This window comes from Podarcis vaucheri, assembly GCF_965113315.1.
Source record: "Podarcis vaucheri genome assembly, chromosome: 1".
Lineage (NCBI taxonomy): Eukaryota > Metazoa > Chordata > Lepidosauria > Squamata > Lacertidae > Podarcis > Podarcis vaucheri.
This window is the reverse complement of record NC_138759.1, coordinates 67460130-67476564: the sequence shown is the minus strand read 5'-3', so window position 1 is coordinate 67476564 and position 16435 is coordinate 67460130. Positions and strand designations below refer to the sequence as shown.

Sequence of the window (16435 nt, the reverse complement as noted above, 5' to 3'; positions counted from 1 at the left end):
AGATATCCCTCAAGTAATTAAGGAACAAAAGAAGAAAAGGCACACTAATCTAGGAACTTCCTCTCTGCCCAGAACGTTGGAGGCTATACACCACACCCCTCAACAGTATTTATAGGAACTCAAACACCAGACTCTGCTCTGTTCCAGTAACAAGAAGCCGAAAGCACCAGCCTGAAGATGACGAGTGAGACCTCGTCGAAACGTCGCACAGACACCCCGACTCTTACACGGGAAGACACCCGAAGACACCAAAACCTGCATTCCTGTACCCGTGAAAATCTACGAAAGCAAATATATATATATATATATATATATATATATATATCCAACAGCCTTGCTTTACACGGAGAAACCATGTGGTTGTTATAGTCCAGTGGCAGTGAGATCTGACAATCAGGAGCAAAAATTATATTCACCAAATAAAGTCTAGTTTTCAGGAGCTTCCAAAAGAGTTTGAACAAAGCTAAAAACTCATACACTGGCCTAAACTTCCCTCCCCACCCCCGTTTGTTTTTTTTTAAATCAAGAATCTGAACAACTAAGATTTAAATAGAAGCTTTAATTATTTTTAAATAATGTTATTACATGGGGACTCCATATTACAAAACCACTTTTATTTAAGTACAATACGAAAAAATTAAAAAGATACAAAATAAGTGCTTCCAAAAGTTATTAGTATCCCAGTATCCTTCTAGAGCTAAAGTTCGACACCTCCATCGGTACCTCTGTCATGAAAATACTGCAAAAAGATAGCTGGATTACTAGCATAGAATTGATCAAGCAACCTCTTCCGCTCTTTGGCAGAGAGACTGGAGTCCTCATCAATAGATTTTAGCAAAGATACAAGTTCCTTTTTTGTAGTCTTCTTTGCACTGTGATGATACTCACTTTTGTCAAGTTGCTGGCAGAAAGTATATCCTAAAAAGCAAGCATGAAAAACCATTCATAAAAGTATAGTGGTAACTCTTGTCATTGATATACAGTATTCTCATAGAGCAGAGGCATGGGGAGCCTCTGGCCTGCCAGGGATCCTAATTTGGCTTGTGAAGGTGAAGTCGTTTCCCTCCACCCTTCCCCACATGGCCCCACACCTTCTGAGCTGAGCTGATCCCTGCCACAACAGGAACACATTCTCATGTTTCCCTCATACTGACGTTATCAGATGTAACACGACAACAGGCCACTGACAGGTGGGTAGCCCTATCTACCTAGCAAAGTGACATGTGGGGGGGGGAGGCCTCAGAATTTTCCCCCCTCCTAAGCTGGATCCTGTTCCCCACCCTTGCCCTATATCACTCTGGAAGGTAGTCCAGTATTACCCCCATTTTACAGATAAAGGACGTAGGCTGAATATCTTGCTTGAGACCACCTAGTAATCTCATGGCTAAAGAAATTGAGACCAGGGATTTCCCACTCATCCTCTTGACCATCTCACAAGTGCTTTCATCTCAGTCTACTTAATTAGCTTGCATTTTCATAGAACCACATTGCTGAATGGGCCCCAATGCATCACTAACCCAAACCATGCCTTACCAAGTTTCAATCTCACTACGTTCAAATAAATGGTAGAGTCAATTAAGATAAGATTATTCCAGGTTTTGCCAGAGGTTTCTTTAGAAGTGATTAAAAAACAGGGATGTGGAAACTTGTGGCCCTCCAGATGTTGCTGTACTTCAGCTCCTATCAGTCCTAGCCAGCATGGCCAATGGTCAGGTCTGATGAGAGCTGTAGTCCAACAACAGGTAGAGGGCCACCGATTCCCCAGCCAAGGACTTAAATGTTATTAAATACATGGTTACCTGTATTCAGGTTGGAATCTTTCCCCTGCTGTATAGCCACAAGCTTGTCACTAACCATTTTATGCAACGTCCCTGGGATCTTGGAGAAAAGCAACAGCTTCTTTTAGTCATTAAAATTTAGGATGATAATTCAGTAACAAGCAACAGCAGGGGAACAAGGTTTAAGGCACTTACTTTTAATACATCTTTCTGGTAGTCCACCAAAAACAAAATTAGAAGGTCAGTTTTTCCTTTAGATAAACTTTTATTGTTGACTATGGCTTTGGAGAAAGTTCTTTTCACAACCATCCGGTTGTCGCTCTACAAAATAGGGGGGAAATGATTAAAGGAGTGTTTCCCTGCTTACTCTGTTTTCAAACACAAGTTTTCTATAGTTTGCTTTGTAAGACTACAGAAAATTATGTGAATTCAAGTTACTTAATTTGTGAAGTAAGCTTAATAGAGTTCAGTACAGCTTATGCACAGTGGCGTAGCGTGGGGGGTGCCAGGGGTGCCGGCCGCACCGGGTGCAACATCCGGAGTCGCCGAAGAGCCTCGGGCGCAGGCTGTAGCTGAGCCCCATGTCTCGCGGAACCGACGAGCTGTGTGCGCGTCGGGGCTGAAGGAGCCCGGCAGGCAGCGGCTCTTAGAGCTCGCCGCGGAGGACCCGCCAGGCAGCCCCTCCTCACAGCCCCGCCTCCGCCGGTGCTGCTGCAGCTGCTGGGCCGTTGCATTTTCCTCGCCTCTCTGCCCCCCTCCTCCTCCGGGCAAGTGGCGTCGTTTGGGCTGCAGCGCCAGCGGCAACTCGCAGGTTAGGGGTTAGGGGGGGGCGCAAATTACTTGCCTTGCCCCGGGTTAGGGGGCGCAAATTACTTGCGTTGCCCCGGGTGCTGACAACTCACGCTACGCCGCTGCTTATGCATAAGTCTGCTTAAAATCATCCCAATATTATTGTTATTGGTCATTTAGGGGTTGTATCCAACACTGTGCACAGAGTTCCCATTGTGCAAGTGGACTTTTCCTTCCTCTCCTTTCCTTGCACACCTTCAGAATCTGCTCCAGGGGCTCCCTCCAACCCTCTGGAGCAGATTTTGAGGGTGCACAGGGGACGGGAAAGGGAAAATACTATGCTAGCAGAATAGTCACACTGGAAACGACCCATTATTTTTTATCATTGTTAACTATCATTATTGCTTACTATTGTTATTAACCACTATTTCTTACCTACTCTTTGTCATAAGGTCCCAGCTCAGATTTAAAATATATATAAAATATTAAAGCAAACAATATTCTGTCTGGTGGTGTGGAAACTGCTGCAGTGTGACTCTTTGATCCATTGGTTAGCAGCACTGGAAACCCAAAGTCACGTGGGAGAAACCCATATTGTGGCTCCTTCCCACTTCAGAGCTTCGGTTTCTCAAAAGGACGGTGCCACCATGGGAAGGAATCATGGCATGGGCTCCCACCATAGCAATCTCATATTTCCAACATTAACCTAGTGGCACTGCTCTGCTCCAAAGACTGACATGTCATTGAAGGTTACATTAGAAGGGGCCCTAAGTGATCACACTTGCCTCTGCTTGGATCTTAAGATCAGAATTCTGAGCGATAATAGCCATGAAGTAGAGTAGTCTCCTGAACTCCTCTCTTCTTGTACTATCCAGTAACTTCAAGTAGAGCTGAATCGCTTCCAAAGCTTGATCAGTTTTCCCATTAACTGGAACAAAGAAGAACGAGGGAGTTTATGACTAACACGCAACATTACTGTTCTGTTTAAATACTGACAATTCCCCATCACCACAAACTTGTCAAGTTTGCCAATAAAAGCACAGTTACCATTGAGCTATACAGTACAGTATGCATTTTACAAGAGTTTTCACTCCACATGTCTGTATACATTGATAAAGAATTTAGCTAGTCATCTAGAAATTTGGAAGCCAATTGCACTTACCTAGCAGCTCTGCAATGCCCAGGTGGATTTCGGGTGCATGACTTAACAGTGGTTCCTTCTTTTGGCTATAGTATCTACCAATGGTATCAAACAGCAGCAGTTTCCCAAAATGTACTTTGTCAGGCTGCTCAGGCAAATTATGGCTCACATCAACCACCATCGGATCTGGCAGATACTCCAGACAGTCTATTGCTGCCGACAGCCATTCATCCGTCCTAGAAAATGAAAATTCCTATGTATGTATATTTTCAAAGTCATGGGCCCTACTCCAGGTAAAGTCTGTCCATAACCAAGGCCCATTGAAATCATAATAACAGCTTAGGGCCAAAGCTAGCTGTGACCTGAGAGATGAATGATTCTATGATGAAAAGATCTTCAGTGGTGGCATTTAAGAAAAAGATCAAAGCACCTTGCGGGTGGGATGGGAGGTGAATACAGTTAAAATGGGAACTGCAGCACAGAGGCAGGAAAAGTAACCCTTCCAGCACACTATTTTCTTGGTCCAAATCCTCCCCCTTCCCCCCCAAAATAAACATGCCTCTAAAGATGCTATTTGCCCTGCAGGTAAAAGTAAACTCAGCTTCTTGTGTTCCTGTTCATCAACATACATACTTACTGAGAGTCTCCGAATGCTTTCAGAATTTCCCGGTCCAGGTAGTTGCTTGTGATGTTACATTCAGACTCTTGCTTTGTTTGTGGAAATTTAGATCCTGCCTTCTGGTACTCAAGTAAAGAGTCAAGAAGTGGAAGATCTATAAGCTGCAGGAGGCGGGTAATTGTTTGCTCTCTCCAGACTTCATTAATAACTAGAAGCACAATTCAAATGCCAAGATCCAGTTAGCTAAAGTTATTTAGGGGTCAAGGAGTAATTTGCTATTGCAGTATTTGTCTTTTAGCCTAAGAGACTTAATACTTCACTGAAAGAACACTTAAGCGACCTGCTTCCTTATTAATGCATTATCAACTTACAAGTGTACTTTATCAGGGTAAAAGGAAGGTGACCAACAGCAATTTATGCAGGGAACAGCAAGCATTTGGGCATAGCCAACATGCTTTACATTTTTTCCTGTGGAACTTGCGAATGATCTTTGCTGCACAGGGAATCCAATCACATAAATCATGCTAATAAGGATGTGTAAAGAAAGGAGGCCTTGTTGAAGACTTTAGAGTTGGAACAATGGATTCCTTAGCTTCAAGAGCCTCTGCCACATTCAAGGATTCCAAAACTGAAAAGCAAGAACTTGTCTGCTTGCTGCATTTTCTAATCAGGACTAAATTTTCAACTACAGAAAAACAACCCTAATTTTGGGTTTTCCCAACAATGAAGATGAAATAGTGGCAGCAACATATCCAAGCCTTTTTAAATCCACCTAAATTTTAAAGGTAACAAAAAGCTTTGAACACTTGCACTACTGGTGGCTTAGCTTTAAATCTGAGTTTTAAACTGAATTTCATTTTAAAAAATTATAATTTGAAATAGTTTTTATTGTTTTATGATGCACTTATTTTATTTGTTGCTTTGTAAGCCATCCAGGGAACTTCTATTCTGGGGTGGCTACATAATAAATGTAATACATAAAAGTTTTTTAGCCACTACAAGTAAAAAAATGTGAGGCGATGCCATTTTCAAAACAACCACAGTCAGCCCTTCCCTTTGGGATAGTTTTGGTATCTGTAGTCTAAAGAGCTTGGGGAGAGAAGGCAGACAGCAGCACATCACTGGATAAGCAAATGGCTAGGCCATGCTGGCTGGGGTTGGTGGAAGTTGTGGTCCAAAACACACCATAGGTACTGAGCTGGTGAGGGCTTGTCTATACTGATCATCACCAGGCCCTCCAGCTTAAGTTCACAAACTTCTATTCCCTGTGACAGTTGTGGGTCAGTGTCAGAGTCTGGCCTTGCACGATTTCTCAGGATGGGGAGGCAATAGGCATCTGCTGTAAGTCAAGAAAATACACTCCACAGTGTATTCCTTTTATTCTAAGCACTGTATTTGGTAGTGGAAAGGAGCTAAATTTGCAAGTTCCCACCAGTTTAAAACAAGGCATCCATTCCTTCCCTTGGGTGCAAGCAATTATGATGTTTGTGCATCACTTACCTTGGTGAGAAAAGTTTGGAGAGGCATTTACTTGAGAGGAACTAACAGGCGTTAGACTCAGGTTTTCCAAGAGATCCTCCAAGCTTCCTGATTTCACTGGTGTTATGCTAAGTAATGCTCTTTTCTCCTGTCTGAAGAAAGAAAAATGGATTATTCAAGTTATCTGCTCATCAGCCAGAAAGGTCCTGGTAGCGATAGTCTCTACAAGTGAGCTTTGAATTCATGACTACTCAACTGAAGGGCAAAAAATACAAACATTCCGCTTCAAACATAAAAATGAACCAAAGAGATACATGCTTAAGATAACTGAATACACATTAGTGTCCCTTATGTTAACCACCTCCTGGCCAATAGAAGGGGAAGAAATGGAGGCAGTGAGAGATTTTACTTTCTTGGGCTCCATGATCACTGCAGATGGTGACAGCAGACACGAAATTAAAAGACGCCTGCTTCTTGGGAGAAAGGCAATGGCAAACCTAGACAGCATCTTAAAAAGCAGAGACATCACCTTGCCAACAATGGTCCGTATAGTTAAAGCCATGGTTTTCCCAGTAGTGATGTATGGAAGTGAGAGCTGGACCATAAAGAAGGCTGATCGCCGAAGAATTGATGCTTTTGAATTATGGTGCTGGAGGAGACTCTTGAGAGTCCCATGGACTGCAAGAAGATCAAACCTATCCTTTCTTAAGGAAATCAGCCCTGAGTGCTCACTGGAAGGACAGATCATGAAGCTGAGGCTCCAATACTTTGGCCACCTCATGAGAAGAGAAGACTCCCTGGAAAAGACCCTGATGTTGGGAAAGATGGAGGGCACAAGGAGAAGGGGACGACAGAGGACAAGATGGTTGGACAGTGTTCTCGAAGCTACCAGCATGAGTTTGACCAAACTGCAGGAGGCAGTGGAAGACAGAAGTGCCTGGTGTGCTCTGGTCCATGGGGTCACAAAGAGTCGGACACGACTAAATGACTAAACAACAACATGTTAATTGACCTGTCATAAGAGTATCAAAACCAATCTGTTACAATCCCAATCCCATTTACCTAGTTCTATTTCAGCAGGATCTATTTCTGTGTAGAAATGGCTAAGATTGTGCTGTTAGGCCTGTTCTTCCAAGAAGTTTGATATAATGGACATATTTAACTGTGACTGCATTACTTGAAGCTGTGATAAAACATATTGAGCTAAGACACACAGCCCCAGCCCCGTATTTATAAATACTTATGGTTGGCCACAATTGCTGAGGCTGAGCCCCATTTATGTTTGCGGTGTCCAATTAAGAACTGCCATTAAGAATGTGATATTTACAATGTGTCACTGATGTGAATTGTGCATTAGTTCATGCGTTTCAAAAAACTAAATATAAAGTGCTACTGCATTGGGGGCGGGGAGGAAATGGCGACTAGCAATCCTGTTTTTGCACCTGTAATCCAGCTTCCAGGAGCCATTTGGCTCCTAGCTTTTCTATTTCAGTTTCCAACACTGCGTCTAAGGGGCCAAGCTATGTGTACTCAGAAGTAAGTCCTACTAAGTTCAATAGGATTTACTCCCCAGCAAAGGTGCTTAGGTGTGATGTCTAAGGCAACCCTGCTTCCAGGTTAGTGGGAACAAGCACCACTGAATTCAAATGTACTTGTTTCTATCTGGCTATATATAGATTGCACTGTAAATCACAACCAAGTAATATTCAGCATCTTTCACAAGGGTTGTGCACATTGCACCCAAATGAGGCCTCTCAGTTCGCTTGTCAACAGGTTTAATTTTAATTAAGGGCAGATCCACGCCACACATTTAAAGCATATGCCTTCCCTCAAATAATACTGGGAACTGTCATTTCCCTCTCACAAAAGATACATTTCCCAGCATTCTTAACAAACCAGTTCCCAGGATTCTTTGGGAGAAGGGATTGGATGTGGTTTAAATGAATCGTATGCTTTTCTCCTAAGAGTAAGAAGCATGTTAGTCATCTTACATTACACACATAAGCTCACATCCTTACATTCTACTTTGGTGTCCACCCTTGGTTCCATTTTCAAAAGACACTAACACATTTTGAATGTCCACTTCACCCATATAATAACAGACCAAAAGAACAACTCTTCCTGTTATCATAATTAGTCCACGTGAGTGAGCCTTCAGCATGTGCCTTCAGATACATCACTCTCTCATCAGCTGGAATGATACAAACAAAATCCTATCCAAGAATTGTACTTGATTCAATGGAAATTAGTCATACTTAAATTCATTTGACAATGACAGAGTTGAAGTGTAAATTGGGTTGTTTTTATTTTATGTATTTTGTGTTTTTTATATTGTAATTTTCTCCTGCGAGCCACATGAGACCTGTGGGTATAGGGCAGTAAATAAATTTTAAGAGGAGGAGGAGGAGGAGGAGGAGGAGGAGGAGGAGGAGGAGGAGAAGAAGAAGAAGAAGAAGAAGAAGAAGAAGAAGAAGAAGAAGAAGAAGAAGAAGTTGACCCCCCTCTCTCTAGCTGGGACTATTATGCAAGCTACTTGCAACTTTCATGGTCACTTTTGGATTTAAAAAACAACACCATACTCAGCTGTTTTGGGGTGGGGGGGACATGCTGGTATTCAGTTCCTGCTACATTGAAATCTACAATTTCTCCTTTGACTTCTACAGGCAGCTCTACCTTCTATCCCTGGGGACATTTTAAAACACAGATTTATAACCACGTGAACCTGCCTGCCTGGCAAGATCTTCACTGGAGGCTCTTGTCTGAATGCAGAGACAGAGCCCATTTGATGGTGGCATCCCACAGTGGAACACTTTCCAGAAACACTTGGCTGGTAACTAGTTCCTAGTGTGCTAGTTTCATTACCAGGTGCCTAAAGCTTTTAAATTGTCCAAAAAGCCTTTTTACACTAGGCAACTAATTTTGCTGCCATAGCCTTTTTGTTTCTGTTCAGCTTTTTGCTTTTACTGACTTTATTGTCCTTTTCTTTGTTTTAAAGGACAACTTTGTCCATTAAAGTGATGTCATCAGCCAATGTGGGAGCTTTACGCTGAAAGGCAAAATATACGTTTAAGAGAGACAGACATAGACATCCAGCAAGGATGGAAACTAGCTTCAATTCCAGCACCCCTTGGTTGGATGAGAACTACTAAGAATTGGTGCATGCGTAATTCCCAGGGTATCCTGAATTCAAGGCTGTGCTCACACATCCTTAGTCAGATGGCCAATAGCAGCACCAAACACCTTGTCTTTCTGACAAGTGGGAGGAGTCGACTGTCCCTTTCCACATCCACAGAGGCACCTGGCCAGATAGTGACAGTGACATGCATAGAGTTGGTGCACAAAGTTGCAGATCAAAGCAAAGTCCACTATGAGTTCAGTTAAAGTAGATCTTCCTCAGATGTTGACTGTGGAACAACTTATGCTTACCATTTTTCCTTCCATAGACAAGACAGCCTCCCTCCTAACCTTTTAAGCTGCATACGCAGTTCTTTGGATTGCAGCCCACATAGAGAATTAAGTTCTATTGACTTTAGGGCCATTCAAGAAGGATTTGCTTTTATTTATTTATATGTGTGTATGTATCTCTCTCTCTCTGTGTGTGTGTGTGTGTGTGTGTGTGTATTACCTTGGATGTGCAGATACATCTACAGCAGCAGCAAATGAGCACACAAGATAGGACTGCCAGGCTCCCGTCTTACAATTAGAAAGTCCCAATTAATACTGAAACACTCAAGTTCAAAGTAAGTCTGATTAGGGTTAGGCTGCTTTCAAGATAGAACAACAAGAAAACATGGCAAATATCTTCAGCACTTCATTTGGTACTAACCTTTGATGCACAGTCCGGCCGTACTCTTTTCCAAACGGACTGTCCATTTGGTTACACGCATTTGGAAACCTGTAGAGGCTGCAGCTGCTATCTTCGAACACAGACCGTTTGTCTTTTCCAAAGACTCTGGTAGAAACGGCTTCAAACACTTTGTAGTCCATCAGTGCCTGACACACTCTCACAACTTTAGTCCGGGAAATATCTACATTGCCAAAGTATTTGTTCTGCAGAAGGTGGGCATAGACGACGTCTACTGCATCGGAGCCAATAAAACAGTCGTTAAAAGATTTCAGGTTCTGACGCCGCTTTTTCACTTCAACTTGGCTCTGAAGTGCGTTGATAATGCTGCTCCAGACATATGTGGCTCCAAATGGTCTCTGTGCCAAGCTGAAACCTAAACACGCAATGCAAGAGATGTATTTCAGTGAGTTTTCTGGAAGCAGATTATGGACCTACCCAATATTTTTAGGAGTCACTTCCAAAAGTGTGCATCATTTCCCATGGAAATATTGGTGGAGCCCTTTTACTGGCAACATTAGCTAACAAGGTCTCTAGCGCAGGGATGGGAAACCTTTTGCCTGCCAGGTGGAGTGAGACTCCATCTCCCATAAACTTCAGCCAGTATGGTCAGTGGTCAGGGATGATGGACTCTGGGACTCCAACATCTGGGGAAGGACAGAGGCTCCCCAACCCTGCTCTAAGGTTTGACTCAAGGGAATATAACAGTTATGTCCCCGTAACTATAAAAATGCTATCAGTTAGCAGGGCTGGGAAAGATTCCTCTCTGCCAGACACAGAGACCCTATAAAGCAGCTGTCAGTCAATTACTGACAATATTGGGAATCTTCATTTTCTCACTGAGAAACTTTTGTGGGATACTTTTTGTGGGAGAGTCTTGCCCACACCTGCCCTAGATTCTTCTATGCAAGGCTGCCATTTCAAATTCCTGAGGTGGGGGAGGGAAAGAGAAAGAAGGTATTTTACAGGTGACCATGATTCTTCACAAGATTGTAAAAGCTCTTGTATCCACTCAGGATTAAAGTTGGAGAGAGAGAGAGAGAGAGAGAGAGAGAGAGAGAGAGATGTATTTTGAAAGCATGTGTTATGGTTACTACTTGTACTTTATAATTACAGCAAAGCCATCAGCACAGAACGGTCTTTTTTATTATTAAAACAAATGCCTGAGACACACACAACTGGTACATTCGCCCATCAAATTTTTATGCCTATGACCATAATGTTTATAGTCAAGTAATGGAGGATGCAAAGGCTGCCCCAGAACACCTAAATCTACTGGTACTGTCCGTATCAGACCAGTAAACTCAAATGCCTGAGTAGTTCTGCCTAGATAAAAAAAAAACAGTTCCTTTTTTAAAACAAAAAATCTACCATACCATAGCCAACAGCACTACAGCTTTTCTAATTCTTGTTGCCAAACAGACCCCAGGGAAAGCTTTGTTTGCTAACAACATTGGAGTCAAGGCTGCCTCCCAGAAGACTACCCAAACTGGGAGGAAAGTATTTCCTCTCCTGGAAGACAGTCCACAAGAGACCGACTCCTGCAGATTTACATATATGAACTTCCATAGGGATCGCACAGCCAGTGTGAATTTGATCACACTTAAACAGCAATTTATCCACGGCTATATATTAAGAAGGAACCCAATATGCTGATGAATAGCGCCTCCGGCTTTTGGCGAGCAGTTCAGTTACGAGAGACAGAACAGACCTTTTGCAGGAAGCGAGGGAATGAAAGCACTTTATGAAATTAATGTAGAAATGTGAGTAAGTAAAGCAAGCTGGAAGAGCTTCCTCTGTCGAGGAAAAGCTTATTGCATATTACCCAGCGACTCCAGCCAACCTGAAGAAACAGGCCACCAGCTCTAACCACACACATACTGTGTATCTGAAGAAGTGTGCATGCACACGAAAGCTCATACCAAGAACTAACTTAGTTGGTCTTTAAGGTGCTACTGGAAGGATTTTTTTTATTTTGACTATGGCAGACCAACACGGCTACCTATCTGTAACTGGAACACACACACATACACACAGAGATAGCTTGCCCAGCGGCAGGTCCGGAAACAGCAAACCTACCAGAGCTGGGAGGAGGCAAGTCCACGCCATCCTAGCCTTTAGGCACATTAATTAACATTTTTAACCTCTTATATGTGTTTGTGAGAGGGGGTGGAGGAGTTATTGGTTTGTTTTGTTCTTGTTTTTATTATGCGTTTTTCTGCCGCGATCCGCCCTGAGATCAGTATACAAGGGCAGTATACAAATTTATAATAAAATAGGATTCTGCCGGAGCTACTGGACCCCTCCAGAATAAGAGCAAAACAACAACAACGCTCTGTTGACCGCCCGGCTGACCTTCCAACAGGGCTAAGGAAAAGAGGAGATAGCCGTCGAAGGGAGAAGATACGGGGTTGCATCAGAGCAACCGCGGCGGGTCGGGCCAAAGGTCCATCCCTCGGTCAGACCCGGGCGCTGCCTCCACCTGCGGCCGGTGAGAGAAAGCGCCTTCCGCCCGCCCCACGGGGCGAAATTGGAGGGGCGAGGGCGCGAGATAGGCGGCTCTGCATATGACTTTATAGGAGCCGACCCTTAACAGCGAGAAGAGGCGGGGAGCCCACGGGACCCACCTGCCTTAGGAGGCGCTTTGCCCCGCAGAACATAATAAGAAGCCCCGAACCCGCCGCCTACCTGGAGGCTTGTTAGCCGGACTGTACACCGCGCAGAGATTCAAAGCCGCCGCCTTCTCCTTCACGCTGGCCATAGCGCCGGCCGGTTTCTGCCTCGGCGTACCCGGGAATGAGCAGAGCAGCCCGGCCACCTCGCGGAGGGGAAATAGGCGGCGCTCGCACGCAGGCGCTGCTCCCATTGGCTCGCGTTGGCGGCGGGGGCGGAGCCCGCCCTCTACTTTAATAAGCCGAACTGCAACCGCGGGGCGTTTTGGCCGCCGCGGCGAAGACAACGGTGCGCTCACCAGAGCTTCCCTAAAGGGAGTTGCTCTGTTCATGGGGTGCTTTGCAGAGGACGCTCCCACCCACACAAAGGCTCCCGTTTCTCCCTGTAGCTCTAGGGAGAAACCAAGAGTGAGCCACCTTCTTTATCAGGCTTCCTCAACCTCGGCCCTCCAGATGTTTTGAGACTACAATTCCCATCATCCCTGACCACTGGTCCTGCTAGTTAGGGATCATGGGAGTTGTAGGCCAAAAACATCTGGAAGGCCCAGGTTGAGGAAGACTGTTCTATATTTTTTACATTGCATACACAGGTTTAGAGGGGAGTGGGGTCAGCTCACATCTGCCAGCTGGCTTGCCTGTGAACAAGGAACACCCAAGACATTTTGGCCTTTTTGGCACCTGAGGCAAACCTCAAAATGGCGCCCCATCCTCTCCCCACTAGGGAAGAAGGGTGAGTAAATATCTGCATCAAGAACAAGGGGCCAGGAATAATAATGATTTGCATTGGGATCTGTGGCCTGCCGTCTGAGGCGATTGCCTCACCTCACCTAATGGGTGGACTGGTCCTGATTGGTGGAAAGGTCTGAAAGAAGGAGCAGTAGTGGACTTTGGGCTCTCAAATTTCAGCAGCACCCTATGTGATGCTAAGATTTGGCACCCCTCACTTCCCTGGCTCTGTTCTGCAATGTTGTGACACCCCCTGCAGCCTCCAGGGCCACTGCACTGTGGTCACACCACATAAAACCTCCTCTGAAAGGTTGGTCAGTGTACAGGTTTCCATGTGGATTTCAGGCTGAGTGCAAGCAGGGACGTGGACTTATAAAAAATATTGGGGGGGCCCGGGAAAGCTCATGAATAATAAATAAGCTCATGAATATGCAAATAAAGTGGCGCCGCCTCCTCGTGAGCGAATAGGGGAGAGCGTGCTGCGCCTATTAATCAGCTCCGGAACAGCTGATATGCGGGAAACGTGGGGCTAGCCGGAGAAGAGAGGGCGAGCCCCCTCCGCTCCGGCCCTAAACCGCTGAAACCGCGAGGAGGAAGGAAATTCCCCCCGGCAGTGCCTTGGCAGTGGCGGTGGTGCTGCGAAGCAGCGAGGCAGGAGCCCCCGCCCCCGGGGATTCCCTAATCTCGCGGGGGACGTCCGGGGCTCTCCGACTAGGGCGTGCGGCTGGCTGGCTGGCTGGCGAGGGAGCAGGTGGGGAGGAGGCGGGGGACGGCGGCGGCGCTCTGCTGGAAGGGCGCCCGAGATTATTGGGGGGGCTGAGCCCCCCCAATTTTTTTTGAGGTGGCTCGAGCCCCCTCAGACCCCATGGAGTCGGCGCCTATGAGTGCAAGTAAGGGGAAGGTGAAGGGCTACTACTTGGGCTCCTGCTTATAAGGGTCCTAGTAGGCCTTTGCCTGTGGTGTAAGGTAGTCTCTGCATTGTAGCCATGCCTCCTCCTGGTTAGCCCCTCTTCTTTATAAAGGCCTCAGGTAGCGGGGCATGTGAGGGTATGTTCCCTGCTCTTTGCAAGTTACGATCTTGGTGATGGGAGCATTTTACCCTCATCAAATTCATGCTAACCAAAAGTCTCCTATTGCTTGTGGTCTCAGATGTTCCATTTCACAAGTCTGTGCACCCTGAAACCTATATATGTTTACTCATAAGCAAATCCTGCTTTGTACTAAGTGTGGAAGGGGTTGCAGTTCTGCCAGCCAGATCCTATGCAATGTTATACACACCTAACTGTGAAAAGAGCTCAGCTGGTAGCAGCCTATGCAAAAATGTGCAAACTTTGATTGTTGAGATATAATTAATTTACCTTTATTATTATACTAATATCTCACTTTTCCTCTCCAAGTAGCTCAAAGTGGGCTATAAACCCTAGTCCCCCAGGTTGGTCCTAAATACACCACTCCTGGAAATTTTGAGCTGAAAACGACCTGAAGGTGCAGATACTAGTATTGGGGCAGATTCAATTCTACTTGGAACGTAGTCTACAAATTTACAGAGTTTATATCAATGTTGTTTTAATGTGTCCAGAGAACCCTGGGAACTGTCATGTTGGAATATTCACCTCAGAATATCACAGTCACTATGGATTCTGTAGAGAGGGAATGCCTTTTTAGTATGCCCACATAATCTAATCTGAGGCAAAGCTCAGCCATGGACCTTGTCTCGTTCCTTTTTCTATTTTAAATTGATTCGTTATCACCTGGTTAATAATTAATTTTGTATTCTGTTCTGTATATACAGTTTGTATCCCTTTTATAAACTTTTCTCCATATTCCATTTCTTCCATCACTTTCTTCATAAAACCCCAAGATATATTATCAAACGCTTTTTCCGCATCTATAAACATCATTGCTGTTTTTTTCTCATTTCTTACTTCTAGATAGTCTATTACATTTAAAATATTTCTTATATTATCTTTCATTTGTCTACCTGGAAGGAATCCCACTTGATCTGGATATATATAAACATTTAAGACCTTTTTCAATTTGTTAGCTAAAATATTAGCAAATATTTTGTAGTCAAGAGGTAAGTACCTTTGAGCACATAATGAGACCGTTTCCTCTTTTAGTGTGTTGGTGTAGCTTAGTCCCCACAGTTGTTTGACCAGGGAACATTAACTTCAAGGTGACTTTTAGCCAAACTACAGTACTTCAAGCTATCAGAGTCAAGTGTTGTCATACATGCTGCAGTCATAGGCAATGACTAGCTGGTCTGTGTCTTTCATTTCTAAAGGGCCCTCTCCCATCTGCTTTGTAACAATCTCTAATGCACGTATACCTGAGTTAAACATATTTACACCTGATCATATCCACAAACTCAGCTTCTTATAGGGCACAGAGTAGCAAAAAAGAAAGAAAAAGCCCTGTTCCATTTCCTGATAAAGTTGTTCATTATCATAACCAGGGCAATTTCTGTCCCAAATCGAAGTCTGATGTTTGTTGGCTATGGGTCTCAATGACTGAAAGTAGCAACATGTGTGTGGCTAATCAGTTGTGATAATGGGATATTTGGACATGCTGTGCAATCTGGGCCTATTCCTAAACGTTATTAAAAACTGGAATTCAAACAACTTGCAGAACAATGAGGTTTTGAGTTTTGACAATTTTACTGTTGAGGAGTTGCTGAAATAAAATTACACATCAGCAACTGATCCTCTGTAAAACTTTGAATGGTTCAGGATGTTTATGCCTACCATACCAAATTTATAGACACAAGTAGCAGCATAGCAACATATACAATACACTGTTAATCAAAGAACATACTGAAAAAAATTATCTGCTTGGTACACCAGAACATTCAGATCTAGGCCAGCACACAATGAACCAAATGCGTTGAGGTCACACTAATCTTTGTTTTATTTTGTTAGATGAAAAACGGATGTCAGTGCAATTGTAGTATGTTGCTTCAGAAGCATGAACCACTATTTTCAGAAAAAAATTAATTTTATCTTGTGATAATTCAGCCAGGTCCATTTATATGAATGAGTATATTTGTTTTGTTATGCTCATCAATGTCATTTAAACCAAAAGGGCAACACCTGTATTAACAAGGGGTTTTCCACAAGGCCTTTTTTTTTTTTAATGCCCCTTATTTCAGATTGCTGCTCAGGAAATATATTCATTATTGTAATCCAGAAGGTTTTTCTATATAAGCACAAAATAATTAATATGTGTCTTATGAGCTTCAGATACCAACTTAAGACTTGGTGATTTCAGCACACGTTTTTATGAAACTGATTTGTTTTTTAAACCTTTGTTAGATGACCCATTTTTGTATTGATTATCCTTAATGCATTTTTGCTTGATTTTATATTGTTTGGATTTTAATGGAGATCC

General features: G+C 43.8%; 1 protein-coding gene across 1 annotated transcript; it reads right to left on the bottom strand.

Annotated features, from left to right (window-relative positions):
• Positions 1-539: 539 nt before the first annotated feature.
• On the bottom strand, positions 540-12464 carry DEPDC7 (DEP domain containing 7). Its single transcript, XM_082231615.1, has 9 exons — positions 12339-12464; positions 9633-10026; positions 5828-5958; positions 4346-4535; positions 3730-3944; positions 3353-3495; positions 1974-2099; positions 1800-1878; positions 540-918 (listed from the first exon to the last, which is right to left on the bottom strand). The coding sequence occupies exons 1-9, from the start codon at positions 12409-12411 to the stop codon at positions 698-700; spliced, it is 1572 nt and encodes a 523-aa protein (XP_082087741.1). The 5' UTR covers positions 12412-12464; the 3' UTR covers positions 540-697.
• Positions 12465-16435: the final 3971 nt, after the last annotated feature.